Source organism: Macaca thibetana, chromosome 2, assembly GCF_024542745.1.
Source record: "Macaca thibetana thibetana isolate TM-01 chromosome 2, ASM2454274v1, whole genome shotgun sequence".
NCBI classification, from domain to species: Eukaryota; Metazoa; Chordata; class Mammalia; order Primates; family Cercopithecidae; genus Macaca; species Macaca thibetana.
Window position 1 is genome coordinate 8,472,881 of NC_065579.1, and position 22,235 is coordinate 8,495,115.

Sequence of the window (22,235 nt, forward strand, 5' to 3'; positions counted from 1 at the left end):
TAAACTCACGAACCGAAGAAATTCAAATTCAGACTCAATAAACACTTGGGACCATATGAGTAGCTAAGTGCTAATAGGTATGTTTACATGAAGAAATCTTCATGATAAGAAAAGTATTAATGTTCCCATTTGTAGGTGAGAAAAGTAAGGTTTAGAGAGATTGAATTTTTGGTGAAAATCCCATATACTGTTAGTAAGTTTCAGAGTTGAAATCTGAATTTAAGTTTCTTGCCATCTCCACATTACCATGCTTTCAACTGTTCTATGATTAACGATTCCCAGCTACAATGCTAGACCAGCACTACATTATATAAAATGGTAGGCCTCTGTAACTAGTATCAATTAAATTGTGGAAATAAGAAAATGTGAAACTAAAGTAAATGTTGGTTTGTGGCGTATGTATGTGTGTGCAAAACAGAGAAGATGAAAAATGTTGTCTTATTTTACCTCATTTCATTGAAAGAAGTTTAAAATAAATATCATATTTTTGTAGAACTGGAAACACAATCACATTTGTTATTTAAAACACAGAAAAGCAAAGGAAAAACGCACATACACTTTAAATATATTAGCTATATTTTGACAGTAATCCTGAGGGTAAAACCAGAAAAGTTAAAAAAGAAAACTTGACATGAAAGGATTGCAAGTGATAAAATGGTACTAAAAATATTTTTATTAAAGAATTACCAGAAGACTATGCGATAAACATGACCTCCCTCTAATGACAGTTGCTTCTGTTTCTTCCAGTTTGTGGGCAGTTCTAAAATGCAGCATTTTATTTTGAAAAATTGCTTTAAAAAGGACAAATGCCTAAGAAATAGGTGTTGTATAATAAGGCACAAAAAATTTCTCTACCAGTTGGACTCTGTGACGTGAGAGGCAAGCTCCAAACTACACAGGCACTCCTGCTCCTGTATGCCCCTCCCTGCTCTCAATCCAGAGGAGAGAGAGGCTAACTAGGATGGTGGAGAGACTTGAACTGGGGTGAGAAAGGCCTGGATTCTTCCCCATCCTTGGCTGGTTATTAGCCATGTGACCTTTATGTCTCCGAGTTTCCTCATCTATAAAACTGGGGATTACAAACTTGGTTATGAGGCTCAACTGAGACAAATATATGAAAAAATCCTTTTTAAAATGGGAAGTCTGTTTATAAACATGAGGATAGGCCGGGTGTGGTGGCTCACGCCTGTAATTCCAACACTTTGGGAGGCCGAGGCTGGCGGATCACGAGGACAGCAGATGGAGACAATCCTGGCTAATACGGTGAAACCCTGTCTCTACTAAAAATACAAAAAACTAGCTGGGCGTGGTGACGGGCGCCTGTAGTTCCAGCTACTCGGGAGGCTGAGGCAGGAGAATGGCGTGAACCCAGGAGGCGGAGCTTGCAGTGAGCCCAGATCGCGCCACTGCACTCCAGCCTGGGCGACAGAGCAAGACTCTGTCTCAAAAAATAAATAAATAAATTAAACTAAATTAAATTAAATTAAATTAAATTAACATGAGGATATATAATCTGGCTCAAAGAATTAGAAGTTAAGATGCAGGTATCCATGACGAAAAACTTACATCATTTTTGGTGATCTCAGTAGCTGCTCAGATAAGGGTTCAAGTACCCTAATTTAGAAGAAATGCAACTGGGCCTGAAATAAGCCTGGTTGTGAACAAGAAAGAAATTTAATAAAAATATAATTACCATGTGATAAATGAGTAGAAACCTTATTGTAAAATGTATAGGTAGAATGCAGCAAATTGAACAAAAATCCAAGAGACGCAAAATCACTTAACCAAGGACACTCATGAATGGCAGATGATATATCAGTAAGAACCAAAGTCCTTCTAAAAACTTTCTATGTTAATTATTAATACTATCATCTCACCTTAAGAAAACAGAGTAGGTTTCACCATCCTCATCCTCTTTCTCATCTGAGGCACAGACTGAATTTTAGAAAGATAAAGTGACTTGGCTAAGTGTGCATCAATGATCAAGACCGTAACACAGGTTTTCTGTCTCCCAGTCAGTGTTCTTTGCTCATCACCACAGTGCAGCCCTTTTTTCAGGCCACTGATATTACTGCTGTCACATGTAAGGAAATTTTACCAGCGTACTCCTCCAGAATATTTTCTTTTCTTTTAAACCTACCATTTTGGTAGAGATCTCCAACCTTTTTGAGTGAGATAATTGACTTCTCTGAAAGAGGGGCTTTGATTGATGGTTTAGGATTGTGCTAAACCGGAAAATAACTTCAGTTTTTTTTTTTTTTTTAAATTTTTGGAGGGAGGAGACAGACTCTTGCTCTGTTGCCCAGGCTGGAGTGCAGTGGCGCGATATCAGCTCGCCACAACCTCTGCCTTCTGGGTTCAAGCGATTCTCCTTTCTCAGTCCCCCCAGTAGCTGAGATTACAGGCACCCGCCACCACGTCTGGCTAATTTTTGTATTTTTAGTAGAGACAGGGTTTCACTATGTTGGCCAGGCTGGTCTTCAACTCCTGACCTCATGACCCACCCGCCTTAGCCTCCCAAAGTGCTGGGATTATAGGTGTGAGCCACCATGCCCAGCTGACTTTAAGATTTCTATATGAGAAAGTAGTGAGGAAGGGACAGGGAAGGATAACTAATTTGATGTCTTACTTACACCAAGCTTCATCTCCATGGTTTTCTAACAATTTTACAGGGAAAAAAAACGATTATTCATTTAGCAGCTCTAAGATGCCCATCTCGTCAGACATGCTCACTCCTAATACAGTAGAGCCCTGGCGGAGTAAACTAAACTAGTAACTGTTAGCTTTGAAGACTGGTGATTGTAAATGTCCAGTTGGTGACCTAAGAGATATCAGTGCTCCATTTATAAAATGGTTATTCTTGTGGCTCTTTAGCAAGATCCTGCTTAGATCAATCAACCAACTATTTGAAGCTTATAAACTCTAAGTTTACTCACCTGCAGTATCCATCGCCTCCAGAATTATAAATGTAAAGGAAACTAAGGATTATGACACAATTTATGAGTAACAAGTGGAGGAGAGATCAAATTTTAAGCTGATACTTTTGCTCTACAGTTGAAATATGAGCCACAGGATACTTACTTCTCAAACCACAAGAGGAAAGAACTAAAACAACATTAATTTTTAGACAATTTGGGGAGATCCTGACATAAAATGGTTGAAAGAAAGGATACAATCCAGTGAGAGGGAAGAAGAAATGGAAAACAAGTCCAGCTACACACAAGGTTCTGGAACTTTAGGCATGCCTCTCAACTTAACCTCCAACTTCTTCAGCTTTCCTCACTAGTACAGTGGGACTTATAAAACTTGTCCTGTGTACTTCACAAAGAAAGGAGGTGAAAAGGAGGAAATGGATGTAAAATGATGGTAGAGTGTAATAGGTTTTATGCATGCGGATCATTTTATAAAATACACAACTAAAGACTGGAATGAACTAGGTACTATATATAAGATAAACATAGAAATGCTTTCTAAAGAAACCCATTTGTCAAAGAGGGAAAAAGCTGTCAAAAACAATTCTAAAGCTACTTTTTATTAAGATGATGATATTTGGAAGCATTTCTACAATCTATATAAACATTAAGTTGTTTGACAAACATACCACTTTGGTCTTGAACATTCTTTGATCAACCAGTTAAAACCAACTTTGTAGGTGTCCTCTTTTATACTTGAACTTTATTCGTGTTATAATACATTTCAAAATGCACTTCGAAATAAAATATTCTTGTATCAAATTTATGAAAAAGAAAATTCCATGCTTCCTTAGAAAAGCTATATACAGAAAGATTTTTTAAAACAATTTCTTTGGACTAATTCTTGCATCTTCCTAATTTATGAAAAGAAAATTCCATGCTTTCTTAGAAAAGTTATATGCAGAAAGATTTTTTAAAACAATTTCTTTGGACTAATTCAGGGCCCTGATGTGTATATTTAAGGGCTTCCTTTTCGAAAAGAATATTTCTAAATTAAATATATACATATCAATAAATTATAATTCACTGATAAATTATTATAATAAATAGTAATTTATTATAAGAAATTATACAATTTACTGATAAATTATAATTTATTGATACCTACATGTATAAATATATTCATCCTTCCTTCATAAATAGGATTTTATTTTCTGAATTTTTATAACACTATATTTATTATTTTATTCAGTTTTTAAAATCACACCTTAATGTGACACTTACTTCTTTTACAATAATGAGACTGGTAAACACTTTTCTGGAGACTGTAAACACATATCCCATGATTACCATACTTCTTGGCACAGTGCTCTTTACTTTGCCATCAACTTTGGCATACAACAGTGTGAAGCAGGCAGGAGCACACTGACTGAAGCTGCCAGGAGCTGGCTAGAATGCAGACGTTTGGTTCCTAAATTGGGACTTTTCCCACTAACTGGCACCTTCTCTCTCTCTGGTTCAGTATTAAATATTCGAAGACAAGTTTTCCACCATTGAACGTGGAATCGTTAAACTGGGAAGGGAGAGAAATCCCTGGGATGTGGTGAAGCCCGTCCTTGGACTGGGGTCAGGCATGTGCGTGCCCGCTGCTCTTACCGTCCAGGTGGCCGACTTGGCGGTGCTTGACTGCTGGAAGGACACGTCGAAACTGTGCGGGCCTGGGTAGTCGGTGTTGGAGGGGATGGCGGGTGATGGCGAGAGGGCATCGAAGGTGGAGCTGGGCTGCGCGTAGGGCGAGGGCGCCGTGACGCTGTTCTGCGCGTGGTCTGTGTTATAGGGACTGGTGGACGAGGAGCCGTTCTGAATCTGCTGGTCCATGCTGTTCAAGAGCCCCAGGTTCGTGTACTGTGGCTGCAAGGACACCCAGAAACCCCAATATTAGCCGTGGAAGCCACAGATCATTGCTCCAAAAAAAGGCATCCATGGGTGAATGCATTTTACAGAGATGGACTTCAGGTCGGAAACACTTCACATTCAAAGTAAAACCGTTGATTTTTGACAAACAGAGAAAACAAGAGAAGTCTGAGCATGTGTATGTGTGTGTAATGGCTTTTCCAGATCACTCAGCTCTCTGTGCCGCCTCTGGAGACTGACTTCCTAAAGAGCATTTGAAAGTAGAGGATATGCTTATTCACAAACTAGGCAAAACGTTCCCAGTGCTCAGTAGCTGCTTAGGAAGTCTTCAAATGAACACCGCCTGTTATTCCATTTTGAGGTTGTTGGGGGGTGGTGGGGGGCATGTTACACAAAATGAGAAAGAGCACTTGGTAGGTATGTTCCAGAGGGGATTCAAGTGTTAAACTGTTGCATAGGGGGCAAAATCAAATGACCTTCGAATTTTTCTCTTAGTCTTACAATTCTACATTCTGTCCCAGAGTACCAATAGTGTATCACCCAGCCCCCTAAGGACTGGTTCCACAAAGCCTGGAGGATCATACGTAGCAGGGTTAGGGAGACCCAACTATGTATTTTAAAAAGTAACATGCTAGTAAATCATCCAAACTGGTCTAATTTTTTTTTATTTCTTCTTTTATTTTCTTAATAGAAATTTATTCTTTTCTAGAGTAGAACATTTGTAAGAGAAATACCAACTAGTTATGAAGAAAATTCTATGCTCAATGTAATTAAAAAATACATTAGCTCACATATTTCCTTCTGCCAGATGTTTTTATGTCTTCTATGTGAATGGGCCCAAGCACAGAGTGAAAGTACTCAAGAACATATTTATGAAAGAATAAATTAATTTTGCCTCAGTTTACTGTATAGAAAACTTTACTGTATTACTATCAGAGAGGTAAAGCATTTGCCCTAGCATCCGCTAACACAACGACTGGGGCGTTCGGAGCTCAATCTTCTGGTTCAGAGTTCAGGGCTCTGCCCGTGCCATCAAAACTGTCAGCCTGAGTAGGCAAATCAGCCTATCGTCATTTCTAAACCTGAGCCAAAATGAACAGAAGGGGCAACCAGCTTATGGTACAGTTGTTTTCCCTTTGTAAAACCTTCCAACACATAGAGATCTTGTTTCATCAATCTAATGAACGAGAAAAAAAACCCAAAAGATTAAGGGAGTCCTATTCATACATATTTTTTTTTAAAGGAAATAGGCCTAGCTCTTCAATTGAAATGTAACTGAGAGTCCTAGATTAAGTAAAACTATAGAGAAGAACAAACTTACAAAGAAATAGGAGCTAGGCTTATCTTTTTAAAAATTTCAAACTTTTAATTATTTTATTAATTATTATTATTATTATTTTCACAGGGGGAGGAGAAGTGGGCTCTGCTATTCCATTCAGTCTGGGGAGCATTTGTCTAAATGTTACTAGTCGCATGCCCATTCCATTACATTCATGCATTCGCATTCCACTGCCAAATGCCATGTCCCCATTTGCTCTTCAAATAACTATTAATCTCTTTACACTTATCCCCATGCTGACAAGAGCAGCTGTTTGTCTCGCCTTGTCTCCGCTCTGACTTCTATAGCTGCTATCCACTGCTTATCCACCATCTTCGGCTTTCTCTCCTGGTGAGTGTGGCCAAACTGCAGGTAAGACAACTAGGGGACAAAAAAATAAAACCTGATCCCATATAAATGGTCCCCACCCTGGCTGAACTACAGTTCTTAGGTATCCAAGCCTGAGGCAACAGCCTGGGAAGGGGATTGAGAAGATACTCTTTGTGTTGAAGTTAATGGTCAGTATACAAAGCACTCCTGAACGTCCTGTAGGAATCAGATAATGCTTCCAAAGGCACGTGCCTCCCTACAGCAGTACAATTAGGGAGGCAGCCGTCCCTGACAAAAAGGACAAAGAAACTCACAGCACTTTCTCGCAGGCAGTAAAATGCCTGTTGGGCCACCCCCTTCCCTCCTGCTTCTAACTGCACAGAAGGAACCCCAGCTAATTGTGGGCTTGGATGAGAACAAAGACACATGGGCCCCTTGATTTCTTTTTTAACCCAATACAAATGAAGAAAAAAGTTTCGGGACTACACTTTAAAAGCCAGTGAGCAAACACTCTTCAATTCAACAAGGACTTAAAAAAAGGGAAAATTCCATGTAAGGGGAAAAAAAAAAAAAAAAATCTGCTTGCTTCTATTGTTTATTGAGTGGGTTCTGAACAGCAGGAGATCCATGTCCAGGGTGGTTTGGTGAACCTGATACCCCCCGTATCCCCAAGGGGGTAGCAGGAAAATGTCCTTGACTTGGTGAACTTGGTCTGCCTCTGAGCCACCTGAGGAACCTGTGTTTTGAGCCAGGGTTTTTGGCCTTAAGGCAACATTTCCTCAGTCTCCCTTTGCAGTTCAAAGTATATGGTGACTCTGCTGCAATACATTTCTTTCTTCAAATCCTGCCATTGTTTTGTTGACCAACAATTAATGGGACCTCAAAATAAGCCATGCTACTTTGCATACTAACTGGCCTTCCTTCCTATTTCTCCTTGTGGGTGGGCCTGGACAAGGCTGGATCAGGCCAAAGGCCTCCCAGGCTGTTCTTCCACTGTCCTGAAACAGTGTTTGGTGCCATATAATGCCAAGGGTAAATAAGTCTGATTTAGGCGCTGCTTTATCCCAGGGCTTCGCTAGTGAAATTAATAAAACTTACCTGGGCAACTTGAAAGTTGGTTCCCAGAAAATATATTTCTGGTTTATAAATCTCCTGTTATGCTCATATAACATTAATAATGATCTGTCTTTGATGATGTGTTTAAACTGAACAGCAGAAAATAAAAAGGTCATACTTTCTGGGAAATTTTAAAGGAAGAAATCATTTTTAATGAGATGAAAATGTTTTAATGAATAAAAAAAGCTAATTACAATTTTGAAAAAGGGTTTAGGGTTTAGGCTGTATATTGCTATATGATTTCTTAAGTAAACTGATTTTATGGATATTAAGAAAAAGAAAGGGAAAATTCCATTTACTGAGGAGTCATGAAAGAGACCTTTGCAATGAAAGTAAGACTGAAAAATTGAGAACCAACAAAAGCAGAAACTATATTTCAAAAGTCATTAATAGCACTGTGGGTACTGATGGGTCTACTTGCTCTGTCGCCCAGGCTGGAGTGCAGTGGCATGATCTCGGCTCACTGCAACCTCCACCTCCCGGGTTCACACCATTCTCCTGCCTCAGCCTCCCGAGTAGCTGGGACTACAGGCGCCTGCCACCATGCCCGGCTAATTTTTTGTATTTTTAGTAGAGATGGGGTTTCACCATGTTAGCCAGGACGGTCTTGATCTCCTGACCTCGTGATCTGCCCACCTGGGCCTCCCAAAGTGTTGGGATTACAGGCGTGAGCCACCGCGCCCAGCCTATCCTCATGTTTAGGCCTGATGGGTCTACTTTTAAGTGTCATAGTTTTAAATTACATACAGTTCCAGGTGAGATTTTATACATAAGAACAAGATCTGTTACCAATGCTAAATCCTCAAATAATATAACATAAAAGTATATTTCTTAGGATTGATGAGAAACAGCCTACTACACAAAATAAAAGTGGGAAAACACATTTTAATTGAAACTCTTCTCAAGTAATACTTTACAGAAATATAAGCCAAGTAGTATACTCCATTGTCTTTTCCTGGAAAGCATAAAACCAACACTATCTTTGAATGTCAGCTTAAAATAAACAGACACAACAACAAACCCACCGAAGTCAGAACTGAGTGATTAGAAATCCATTTACATACTTTTCTTAGTTTATTAAAAATCAATAAATCATGAGCCTGCCATTCGTTCTTTGGAAGTTAATTTTAAAAATATCTAAAGAAAATATTCTCATTTACTTATTCCTTTGATTTAAAGAAAGATCACCTGTGTTAACAAGGTACAATTGGAGGCCAAGGGTGGGCCATCATAGTCAAGAAGAACAAGTGTTACCCAGACGGGTCCAGCAAAACAATTTGTAGTGCTCAGTGCAAGATGAAAATGCAGAACCTCTTGTTCATAGGTTAAGAATTTCAAAATGATGATAGCAAAGCATTAAACAAAGAATGGTGCTTTTCTAAGATAGGGCTCTGTGTGACCAATTGCAGTTGTTGTGCCCATGAAGCTGTCCCAGGTCAAGTGAATAATATCTATCCCTTATTTTCTATCACAGCAAATCTGGTGGGGTAAAGGGAGCAGTACTTGTTGCCTTATTTACTGCCAATAATCTATAACAGAGGAGAGAAATGTGTATTATACTGGGATGTTAATGAAATGCTTATTGACCATGACAAGTCAAAGAGTCAGTCTCAGAGATTAGAACATGATACTTTCAAATCAGCCATAAAAACGGCCCTTGGAAGAAGTCCATAGAGCCCCCATGTCCCATATGCATGTGTTTCTTAGGAAACAAAAGTTATTGGCATATTTGAAGTGAAATAGGAAGTAGGTTCTCCCCTTCTAAACACAAGGTATCTTGATTTTGGAATAACTTTAACATACTCTGCAGACACTCAAATAATGAGTGAATGGAAAACGTTAAAGGCAAAAATGAACACAACTTCTGTGATATCTACTGTGAACCTTCTAAAGTAAAATAAACCATTTCCTGTGATTCCAAACAGATGCTTCATTTCCTATAAAATAACTTTGAAATAGAAGACTCACCGCTTGGACCCTGGAAAATTTATTTGTAGTTATGATATATTCAGGTTCCTCACAAACTAGCTGATCTGACCACAGAAAGGATGAAGTACACCTTGGTCACAGGGACTTGACATATTCCATGCAATCACAGAACACCCTGAGGGCATTCTGAAACATACAGCTTGCATGTAGGTATAAAGATACCCAGGAGCTGAATCTCAAACTGTTTTCACCGTGAAGAAACAAAACTGTGTCAACATATATTGCTATAGCTCAATAATAAATAATTGGATTTATATTTACTTAAAGTTGATGATGTAATTATTTTCATATAAAAGTATTTAACATCAAAAAGGGATTCCAATGAAGCCATCTGACCAGTGCAATAGAAATAGAGATTTTCCTGTAACTTGTGTTTTTGAAAATCTCTCTCCACCAATTTATCTATCAAATATGTATATTATTTTCTTTGAGATGGAGTTTCACTCTTGTTGCCCAGGCTGGAGTGCCTTGGCTCACCGCAACCTCCGCCTCCCAGGTTCAAGAGATTCTCCTCCCTCAGCCTCCCGAGTAGCTGGGATTACAGGCAGGTGCCACCACAACTGGGTAATTTTGTATTTTTAGTAGAGATGTGATTTCTCCATGTTGGTCAGGCTGGTCTCAAACTCCCGACCTCAGGTGATCCACCTGCCTCGGCCTCCCAAGGTGTTGGGATTACAGGTGTGAGCCACTGCACCTGGCCAAGAGAATTTTTAAAACGTTCTCTTTTTCAGATATTACTATGTATAATAGTAAATTTATGACACTATAGCAACAATAGCCAACAATATATAGTAAGAGATTATTAAAAAATGGGATAGGGACCAAATCAGAGATAGAAGAGATTACTGTTGGGATATATAATCATAATTTATCTCGATTCAACCAGACGTTTGTTACAAGATACAATAGCATTCCCAAATTTCACTTGGAAGAAACTGTATTTATAATCCATGAGTGACTGTTAGATGAGGCTAGGGGATTGAACATGCTTCAGTACTCCTTACACTCCTGTATGGATCTTAGTAATGCAAAAGAACTCTGAACTTAGACTTGTTTACATGGAGTCTAAGTCCCAACACTGCCACGAGTGTGCTGTGCACCCCTGGGCAAGGTAGCTGAACAACTCGTGGACCTTAGTTTACCATAATCCAAAGTCTATGTAAAATTGAGGAGACTGAATCTGAGGATTCAGTGAGAGGGAATTCCAGTTCTAACATTCTGTGACTTATGGCCATCCTCATCTGTGAAGCTATGTTAAAACAATGCTATGAGACCGCTTTTGAAACAGTTTTCTGAGGTAACTGTTCTCTCTCTATACAGATGTCCCTGGCCAAACTTAGAAATCTGAAACATTTTAGGCAGCACATGCAGTTTCCTCGGCTGATAACCACTTTTCACCTGAGGCTTCACGGAGGTGCTTTTATGAACATTCTACAGCCCCTCATGGGTAAAGAAAACAGCGTTACTTCATGACCCTGGCTTTAAAAGCATTCATTCAATTATACTTCAGCAGAGAGTACTGCATTTCCATCCCCAAATATCAGCAGGATAGTGACTTTTCAACAAGCACTGCCTAAGGGAGACATACTTGTCATTTTTTCGTCTTCTACCACCTGCCCCACCTCAGAGAATGATGGTTTCTTTTATGCTAGAATTAAACACAATTGACTTACAGTGTTTCTTACTCCAGGTTAAGAAAAGGTATTGGTATAAAAATGTCAAGTTAAAACAGCATCTTTCCAACTGAAGAATTTATTTAGCATCACGTTTTTCTCAAAACCAGATTTTATTAGGTAAAAACATATTTCACTCATTTTGTTTTCTGAAATTATTCTAAAAAGTGAATACTTAATATATACTCACATTACAAAGAACAAAATATAAGAATAAAGTATTTGGCCGGGCGCGGTGGCTCACGCCTGTAATCCCAGCACTATGGGAGGCCGAGGCGGGAGGATCACAAGGTCAGGAGATCGAGACCACGGTGAAACCCCGTCTCTACTAAAAATACAAAAACAAATTAGCCGGGCGCGGTTGTGGGCGCCTGTAGTCCCAGCTACTCGGGAGGCTGAGGCAGGAGAATGGCGTGAACCCGGGAGGCGGAGCTTGCAGTGAGCCGAGATCGCGCCACTGCACTCCAGCCTGGGCTGGGCGACAGAGCGAGACTCCGTCTCAAAAAAAAAAAAAATAAATAAAATAAAGTATTTAAGCACACCCAAAACTATCAAGACTGTAAGCAGAGAGTTCACTAGATGTCCTGTGTTCTGACACAGTGTCAAGATTCCTTTGAGCGCCAAGATTCCATGATGTAGGATAAAGAGCTCTAGAAGCCCCAACAGCAGGTGAGGCAAATAAATACAAAATTGGCTGATCAGGTGGACAATAATGTCAACAAACATTAGATACAGCATTTGAAAAGACAGGAAGTGTGAAAGGTATTAAAGTTAAAACTTGATCCAAATGCAGCTAAATTAACATGGGTAGAACTCAGTTAAGAAAAATAAACTTTTCAATTCTATTATTTTAGTACATACTCCTATAATAATCATGACAAATCAACAAAATGAAAATCAGAAGGCATCTCAATCCTGAAAAAAAGCAGTATCATTTTATGTCAAAGAAGTATTAAACTAAGCAGAAAGCAGGATAGAATTTTAATATTTAATATTTTTAAATTCTGGTATTAGGGGAATATTCAGAATTTCAGTTTATTCAAAGTGAATCAAAATAGGTTTGAAGAGATTTTCAATCTATAGCAATCAATATGTTTTAATAACTCTATATAGCAGATGTGGTAATATTAAAAGAAGAAAGTACATAGTAGTAAAATTCTTCAATGAATGTTAACCCATCTTTATGTTAAGCATTCCATATTGCCTTTAGAAGCTCAGCAGTAATGCATACTTGGTTTTGAAAGTGAGCTTAAAAATATTTTAAAAATAACGTTGGTAGTATATTTATCTAGTTCTTATCCTAAATTGTGACTTAAAACAATGGGGTGATTAAATGTGATTAACATTTCATCACAGAAAATAAGCTTTAGTTACCATGACATGACACTGAAGACATATCAATTTCAGTAAAGTAATGGTGACTATCAGGAGTAAAAAAATGAAATAAAAATAAATTTTAAAACTCTGAAATCTACTTATCATCCATCTTCCATCCCCTCTATAAAAGAATAGGAGTTATTACTTCTACTCTTATTAATTCTCTTACTGAGTTCTAATTATGTGTCTCAGAGTGTTCAATTGCTTTGCAGGGTTTTACTTATTTCTCATGAGATACATGGCATTAATATCTATGTTTTATACACGTTTTATAGATGAGGAAACTGAAGTTCCACAAGATTAAGTAACTTGCCCAAGGTAGTGAGAAGAACCTGGATGTAAAACCAGTAAATCTGGCTCCAGAACCCGCTTTCCTAAGTAGCTTTCATTCTGATTGCAGGTAAATAGGAATCACTCACATTTCTGCCTGGAATTTTTATCTAAAAGTTACAATCAAGAAAAGCACACCTCTTTTATTTGCTTTTTTTTTTTTCCCCCACTCATTAAAGACAGGATATAAAAAGTTTCCCCCTTCTTAGTCAGAATGGGTATAATTGCAAAGGGTCAGAGACCCAACTCCTTGTAGCTACCACTTGAAAGGCATTGCAAATCTGATCTTGTCACTCTGAAGCTTAAATTCCTTGAGCAGCTCCCTATTCTCCTAGAATAAAGGCCTCAGGTCTTTAACGTGGCCTGTGAGGCACTATTTGAAACTCTGCTTTGGCCAAATAGAACTTTCTTCATTTTTTTAAAGGCTTACTCCTTCAGTCCTCAAGTCTTTTGCACATGCCAGCTGTTTTCCAATTCATTGTTCAACCTTTAGCTCAAATGTCATCTCCCAGAAGTCTTCTTTGACTGTTCAGATTATTCTCTTGTTCCACGTTTTCCTAGCACTTTCCCTTTGTATCATATAATCATAATAGAAATTAACTATATGTATAAACTTTTAAAAAATGTTGGTCTTCTCTGCTAGGCAATAAGTTAATGAGAGAATATATGTGGCTTATTTAGTAGTGAACCCCCAATACCTGGGATAATGCTGAAACATAATAGATGCTCAGGAAATAGTTCTCGAAAGAATAAATGCAAACCACTTCAAAATAAAAATGACTTGCAGAAAGTATCTCTTTTATTCTAATACAACTAAGCATTTATTTTATCCTGAAGTAAGTCTGTGTCCAAATTTGATTCATTTCTTTATATGCTACCGTCAGACAAATGTTATAGTGCATCGCTAAATAATCTCTATGAGCTTTACTTTTTGTTTAGCTTTGTCTTGGTAGGTGGGAATTGTGCTTTTAGCTTCAGCTTTTATGGGAACTAGTAGCAGAACAGCCAGTCCTGTCACTCACAATGCAATGAGTAATACTTGGTAGCTCACACCTAGCTGGGAAGTTTATTAATGAGCTTCTACTTCCTTAAAACAAACACATACACACTTTTGTGCCAAGGCAGTGTTTTCTAACCTGATGTTCTAGGTTTTGTTTCTAATGCATCTAGGTCAGCAATAAGAAGCCATATCTTTGTGGTCATACAATTATTCACTTCTTACTGATGGTACACATGGCCAAATGCAGGTTGCTTTTGAAAAGAAACCACCCCAAAACAAGCTTAGAGAAAGACATTTAGTTTCTGGTAGATAGGCCACAAAATTGGTCCCTCCCTGCCTAGTTTCCATGATTTTATGCCCAGTTAGCCAGAATTCAGTTTAGAAAAAAGCCATAATTAATAGTTTACAAATGTATGTTTAAGGAACTGAGATTATAGTTTATCAGACTTATAAATCCTTTCTTGCAAATGATATAAATTTATGCTCCAATATAACAAACACTCAAAGGTTGAAACACTAGTTTTTATTTGCGACTGGAAAACTGAAGCTTGAAACAAGGAGGGTACTACTCAGTCTTGTTAGTCTATAGGTATTCAAGTGGGGAACACTGTTTCATGAGTTCTAATTTGCTTTTGTTTGTCAAATTCTGTGCTGATTGCTGCTTTTTAAATTATATTTGAGATAATTAAAGTTTTTAGTGATTACTTTGCAATTAGATATGGTGACTTATATAACATTGGAGTGTTCCTCTCAGCTGTCACTTCAACTGCAAAATAAAACTGAAGTTTTGAGCTATGCAGAAGACATGCCTTACTTTTGAAAAGACACTCATCTTATTCATTTTATTCTATTTATCCTATTATAAAAGATATGAGCATAAACAAAAAAGTTGGAATACCACGTTTAAGAGAAAAATTGCTTTGAGATTTCTCAGACATCCTTTAGTGATAACACTATAGAGAATTAAAAGGAGAGAGCGTTTGCAAATCATCAAGCTTATTCACCCAGATCAAACTACCTCCATCTCTGGTGAGGACAGAGAGACCTGCAGGGGATAAGCTGAATCAAGGGAACAGTGCAGATGCAAGGAAACACTTTTAAAGAGGGCCTGCAAAGCAAGATAAAAATCTAATCTTTTTTTTTTAAAATCAAACACATTCTCTGTCCTTATGAGTAATCAATTATATGAAAGCAGCACATACTTTACAGTAATTACTTGATACTGTACAAGTCATCTGCCCTGTCTTTTAAAAACTTGTTATTTAAAAGATAATGGAAATAATATTGGGCTTATTAAAACAAACAAACAAACAAACAACAACACGACTTGCAAGATGTAAAGGAAAACGATACAATTTGGTGACCTGCAGAGCATATAGATAGAAGAGGCTTGTATAATATGTGGGCTCGCTTTATTTATTTGTGTGCAAAAGTCAATTACAAACAGCCTTTTAAGTATATACAATACACCATATATTCCTAGGTGAAGATATCTCTTCAAGCGACAGCAACAGATGCACGTTCTCATCACATTCAGGGAGCGTTACTGAGTGGCCCTGTAGGGGATACAGAGATAAGCATAACACATCCTCTACCCCCCCCAGAGTCTTCAGTCAAAGGATAGGGAGGAAGGATCTGGTGCACACAGAGCGCAATGAGGAAGAAACAGAGTCAAAGAGTTCAGAGGATGGACGTGTTATCCTGAATGGGGGAATCTGAGAACTTTTTCAGGGTGAAGTTTCTCCCCAGCCCGGCTTCGTGACTGGAAAGGATTTGACCTGGAGATAAATATTTGGGGGTGAGGTACTGGAGCGAAGAACGAAGGCAGAAAAGCCCTCTTCTCTGAAATCGCACCATTCTGATTTTTAGCCTTTCAAGCATTTGGGGATTGTCTGTTGAAATAATTTCCCAGGCCTAAGGCTTATGAAGAGCTTTCTGCCTCATCCAGTATTACTGTTTCTCTTCATGTGTGTCTTGTGGAGTCCTCAACCTCAGTCTGTGGCGGAGTCTCACACGGTCTATTTAAAAGTAATCATGCCATTCCCCAAACATCTGATGCTGCCCTTTGAGAGGGTAATGGTTTTCCTTTTAATTCTGATTCCATCAATAGAGTGACACTAATCCAGACTGATTTGAGTAAACAGGGCATATTCCCCATTGTCTCTGTGATCTGAGAAAGAATAAACTTGAGAAAGATCACTGGCTGGATTGGAAATGGCCCCTTTGGGTGTTTTGCGCAAGCTTAAAAGGAAAAAGAAAATGCCTGTACAGAGTTCTTTCCAAGGCAAGCTCACTTCGGGGGTGGTAATTCTCATAGGGGTATTATACTAAACTGCACCTATTAGTGGCTTTAGCACCAATAAGAAAGTAGAACTATTTCTTTTGTAGTGTTTCCAGCATAGCTGACAAGAGTGTTTCATAAATTTCCGCCTCTGGCAACACACCACAGCTTGACTCAAAATTCCCTCTTTCAGCTTGTATAAGGAAATCTTTTTGCCATTTAAGAAATACAGACAAGATGCAATTCAGATTACAAGTTTTGCATGAAATATCAATTTATGTTACACACACATTCACTAACATTCCAAAAATGTTTTATTCTTGCCAGTTATTCCCTCACCTAGAACCAACATGTGCTCTATCTTAACCCCAGTTACTGAATTTTAAATTGACAGGTGAACATTATCTGGTGAAGCCATCTCAGCTCGAATCCATACAATCATCCATTTGTACTTTGTCTTTGAAAAAGAAACGTGAACAATTTAAAAATCAGAATATATAAAGTTAGTCCATATCAAACATGAAATCAATCAACTTAGAAATAAGAAATTTATATATATATATATTTTTTGCAGAAAATGGAAAAGAATAGTTTTTGAATAGTATAGGTGCTATATTCTCAGACCAACTAAGGACATCAACTGTGGGGAAGTATAAAGTAAGACTTTTGAAAAGATTTTACAGACACTTCATAGAACTACTTATTTCTTTTAAGGAGGTTGTATTTAGTGGAACCTCACTGTTTCCCCTAATGTCTGTAGGACAATCATATGCTAACATTCAATGCTTTCAAATTCTGCTTTATGGAAGTGGAGGATTAGGTTGCTTAAAAAAGAGAAAGAAATGAGTACAAGCTTAGATGTCTCCTCATTTACCTTGAAGCCCAGTTCTCCTCTTATCCACTCCCTTTGGCTTTAAATCAAGTCACTGATTCCCCCCTTCCTCTCGCCATGGCTTACCCTCACCTGCCCTATTATTATCTCTTCAATTGCCCACATGGTCTTCTTGGGTGAGATGAAAGTGATGAAGGAGGCTGTGGAAAGGGAGAATATTGATGTGTGGAAAAGACGTGTCTTCTCCCAATATTTATCTTCATATATTACATCTTACGTATATATCCTTGTCCCAAAATCAAATTAAAAAATTTTATGGCAAAGATAGTATCTTAAATTTTTGTTGTTTTTTACTTGGTGCAGTTGGTTTTTAAATGGGATATTCACATTTCCTTCTGCTCTGTTATTTACTTCCCAGCTGGGATTCTCATTTTGAATAAATGTCTTATATTCAGCTTCAGGATTACTATTTGCATTTAGAGCAGTGACCAGAGAAAAGACTTCTGGTCCTATTTCTAAGACGACTATTTAATAAGTAAAATCAACTCATAATAAACATAGAGAGTCAGTGTGAATTTTGTTCCTAGCTTTGATTAGTTTTAAAATGTCATTACTAAGTCCCTATAAATGATAAGACACCATATCTGTCTCTGTAGAAGTCTAAGGAATGGGAAAAGGTAATTCTCAACTTTTCAGCCCAAGGAATCATTCAGGCTAATTTTTTTTCCCTTCCTGCAAGATGTCACTCACCATCCCTAGAGTATGTCAAGTTTTGAATCTTGAATTCTGAACAACAGTCACACTTTTAAAACACACATAGGTTTCCGCTTTTAGTGAGATCAATATTCCAATTAACTTTTGTTGCTATTTCGACAAAAGTGTTCCATTTTGACATAAATATTAAATACATATCAGTGTTTAAACCAACACATTTTCTTTTTAAATCAATATACTATGTTCCTTCATCTTGTCTGGCACAGTCCTCCCTTGTATTTTTATTCATTTTATCCCCTCTAAATAGAATGTCTTTGCTCCCCTCATTCCTCATCTGAATTTCAGTTCTCAAACCATATAAAATATTACCTTTATCATAAACAGTTTAAACTCTATTTCATTCTTTTAAAACTTGAGATATCTTGGTTATACTGGAGTCATTTATGAACCCCTCATATACTCCCTCAGATTATGAATTCACTGAGGTTAGAAGCTGTGAATTACTAATTTCTTCTTTCTTCACAGTGCATATCACAGTGACTATTATTAGTTTTCAGTAACTGTTGGATTGGAAGGAAGTGCTTCCTTTAGTGGGGGAAATAATCAAAATGGTTTGTGGTTGGTACTTCAAAATCATTGTGTCTGGCTTACAGCCAAGTTTATACTATTTCATTTTGGGGTGGAGTGTTAGGGTGTGGAAGAGAATGAAATAAGGAATGGGGTCTTTACAGCGTGATTATATAATTTATCTTCCAAATGGGACAGTTTGGAAAGTGAAAAGGTGTGCTATTAGTAATTATGCTAGAATAGCAGGCATAAATAAAGACCAACCAAGACCAATATTTCCCAATTTGTCTATGGCAGGGACCATAGTTATTAAAAAGAGCACTGGGCAGAAAATACACAGGTTGTATGAGACTTTAGAAACAATCCATTTGTATCCTTCCAAAGGTTCCAGAGAAGTGATAGATATTTCTGCAAAACAGGCAGCCAATGTGCAATGCAGAGAAATGCATTTTCATACTTCTAGGCAATCTCAAGCAAAGCCATTTATTCTCCCTGTGCTCTCTAGTAGAGCTCTAATTACACAATGACACCATTCCTCTGTTCAAAATCCTTCCATGGCTTGTCAATGTCACTATAATAAATGTACTCTCCTCTCAGTGTTATGGTCATCTCTGAGCCACTCTATCTTGCATTTCCAACTTTATTTCCTGATTGTCTCATAATTTCAGTTGCATTTGAACTATTTGATGCTTCTGAGTGTATCAGCATTCACTCCTCACCCCCCTTCCCTTTGCTGATGCTTATTTCTTCACCTAAAATCCTCCTTCCTTCTTATATTTCTAGAACTTGGAAATTTCGATCTATCCTTCCAAGTGCAGCTTCATCTTACATATGCATGTAGACTTTCTTGACCCTCCTACATCATAGGCTCTCTTTCCCTTTGATGCTTTATATTATCTTGCTCACACACTTAAAAATCTCTCCTGTATTATAATTGCATTCATATTAGACTCATTCCCCCAGTGAACTATAATCTTCTTAGTGTAGGAATTGTTTAATGATTTTTTAGATCCTGTGTACCATTTTACATATAACTGATGCTCAGTAAACATTTTTTTAAGAGTCAGTCAGTTCTCCTTCTAACCTGTTTCTCTTTCTCAATACTACTTTTCATGAATATTGACAATGTAGCACTTAATCAAAAAGTATAAGTAAAAATTATAAAATGTTTAGAGAGGTGGCCCATTAATAAGCCACATTTCACTATTTTCTTGGGCCCACAAATTGCATCCTTAAGATTAGGAATAAGATTTAAAACTTAACTTTTGAATCAAATGTTTCACTTTGACACTTGAATCCATTCTCTTCCAGACCCAAAATGTAGTACTCTATTGGATACCATTCGTAGGTTCCACTAAATTGGCACTGGACAATAATGCTATATTAGTCATCTGACGTTTTCCTCAACATACATCTAAAGAAAATTGAGTGCCCACTTGGGTTTAACAAGTTTTTATCTTCAAAATAGTAAAACTTACAAATTGTGGAAATCATCAAGTTGTTTTCCACAGAAGTATTTTTTTGTTACCTGTATTCATTCTATTTGTTGATATAAAACAATTAGAAATTTAAAAATATTCAACAGGAGAAAAAAGTACTAGGAAGGAAGGATTTTTACCTGTGCCCCTCTGTTCTACCAGCTCAGATTCCACCCAAAGCAATCATATGCACATCAAAGAAAACCAGGGTGTATTTGTGGTAACGTATTTCTCAACTGTTTGATCCAAATCCCTTTTTAAAATCTCATGACATTAGATATATACTCCCTTTCTAGGCAGAATGCAGAATCTAAATTCTGTACATAGTCATTGAGGAATGTTTTAGCAACTCCGCATTCAGAAAATGTATGTGTAATGAAAAAGAAACCAATTTTTTGATTGCTCTAGAAAATCTAGACATCCATTGATGCTTTCTGTTGTACCTGTGACATCCTGTTGAGAATCACTGCTCTTCTAAAAAGCAAACCAAACCAAACATGGTTTTCCTTATCGAGGTAAAGGATAAGTGATTTATTATCTCAAAATCATTTTTTCCCCCGTAGTAGTGAAGGAAGGAATGATGTGCGATCTGTGATCTAAGATGTCTTTCTCCTAGTTCCCTCTGGGCTCGAGGACAACCAACTGTAAAACAAGTAGTGCAATTTATGGCCACAGCATGGAGTAAGGAATACGACGTGGCAGACATGAATTTAACCTGCAGCTTCTGCTTCTCACCCACTGTGCTTTTTCCTATGACAATAAATAGCTCAGAAGCACAACATGGGGCAGCTTAATACATTTATTAACTATCAACAGAAAACTCACACCCATATTTTTTAAACGGTTAAGTCAGTAGAAATAGTACTAGGGGCCGGGCGTGGTGGCTCACACCTGTAATCCCAGCACTTTGGGAGGCGGAGACGGGCGGATCACGAGGTCAGGCGATCGAGACCATCCTGGCTAACACGGTGAAACCCCGTCTCTACTAAAAAAAATACAAAAAACTAGCCGGGCGTGGTGGCGGCGCCTGTAGTCCCAGCTACTCCGGAGGCTGAGGCAGGAGAATGGCGGGAACCCGGGAGGCGGAGCTTGCAGTGAGCCGAGATCCCGCCACTGCACTCCAGCCTGGGAGACAGAGCGAGACTCCGTCTCAAAAAAAAAAAAAAAAAAAAAAAAATAGTACTAGGACAGGAAAGATGTTTTTTCCTAGACCAAGCAGACACAGAAATCAATTAAGTGAGAATGACCTGGGCTACAGGGAGTTTACCCTGCTGCCTCCACACTTTTTTTCTTGCATTCCACTGGCTTTGTACAACAGTTCTTCATGGAAACTTTTTTGGAGTGCCTACTATGAATCATCCCATCACTCCTGGGTATTAAAAAGAAAGTGGCTGAGTAAAGGGAACACAATCATATACATACAGCTCTCTCAACTACAGAAAGAAAAATCATTAACCCTGATTTGTAAAATGAGGTGTTTCCATATATGAACCTTGATTTCCTATTTAGTTCTAAAATACTGTAACCCATTTACCAAAGTGTCTTTCCTTCATCATGTAACACCCCGGATGAGGAATTTTAGTAAATATCTCTTTCTAAGAAGGAGTTTCAGATCCTCCCACTCACACATACACATACACACACTTACACACACAGCCCTGTTTTGTTTCGTTTTTCCAGAAAGTTGAAGTTAAAACTTGGTCTGTGAAGAAGTTCCTTTCTTTTGGCCCTCTCTCTCTCTAAGTCTGAGACGGTTCCCAGAGGCTCTGTCTTTCCTAGCCTAGCACTGGGGAGTGGAGCTTGCTTGTGGCCTCTCCACTGTACCCAAGGGTAGTGCCTTCAGCCTTGCCTGTTATATCCTGCTCATGTTCTCCTCCCTTCTGGAACCTTTCCTATTAATTAGCAGCTCCCCCAAATCCAGATCTGCTAGGGGTTGGGGAAGAATTCAAAAGTTATGGAAGAAGCAGTAGAGAAGGAGCAGTGTTCTTATATCGTTTTTGAGTTACCAATTCAAAGAAATTGCTAGCAAATTACTATACATTTATTTGAAGTCAAAGAATGGGTTACAGTTTTTAAATAATTTTCACTCTTACAGAAAGTTTTATACCTTTTTCATTTTTAATCTACCCAGTGTTTAACAATTCTTGTGTGATAACCGTAGATTGCTTTTTCTGTATTGACAGTTACTAATACACATAAATCCCCACACATTATAACTTTTATATTAAATGTATGGTTCTCAGAGCCATGTGGTCCCAGGCATTTCATATACTCAGATGTAGCACTGAATTTTTACAGAGGACTAGATATGAAAGCATAATCCTGAATAGAAAGAGAGCTGTTTGTACGTAATAGAATGGAAGTCAAGCCATGAAATTATGACCTAATACATGCACTGGTGGAA

At 37.9% G+C, this 22,235-nt stretch overlaps 1 protein-coding gene across 8 annotated transcripts in view; it reads right to left on the bottom strand.

Moving 5' to 3' along the window:
* Positions 1 to 22,235, bottom strand: part of TP63 (tumor protein p63) — a 265,894-nt gene that overhangs the window by 83,882 nt on the left and 159,777 nt on the right. For all 8 annotated transcript variants that reach the window (XM_050779259.1, XM_050779258.1, XM_050779257.1 and 5 more), the window contains one exon: positions 4,569 to 4,823. In XM_050779259.1, the coding sequence (XP_050635216.1) occupies positions 4,569 to 4,823 (255 nt within the window). The remainder of the gene's footprint in view (positions 1 to 4,568; positions 4,824 to 22,235) is intronic.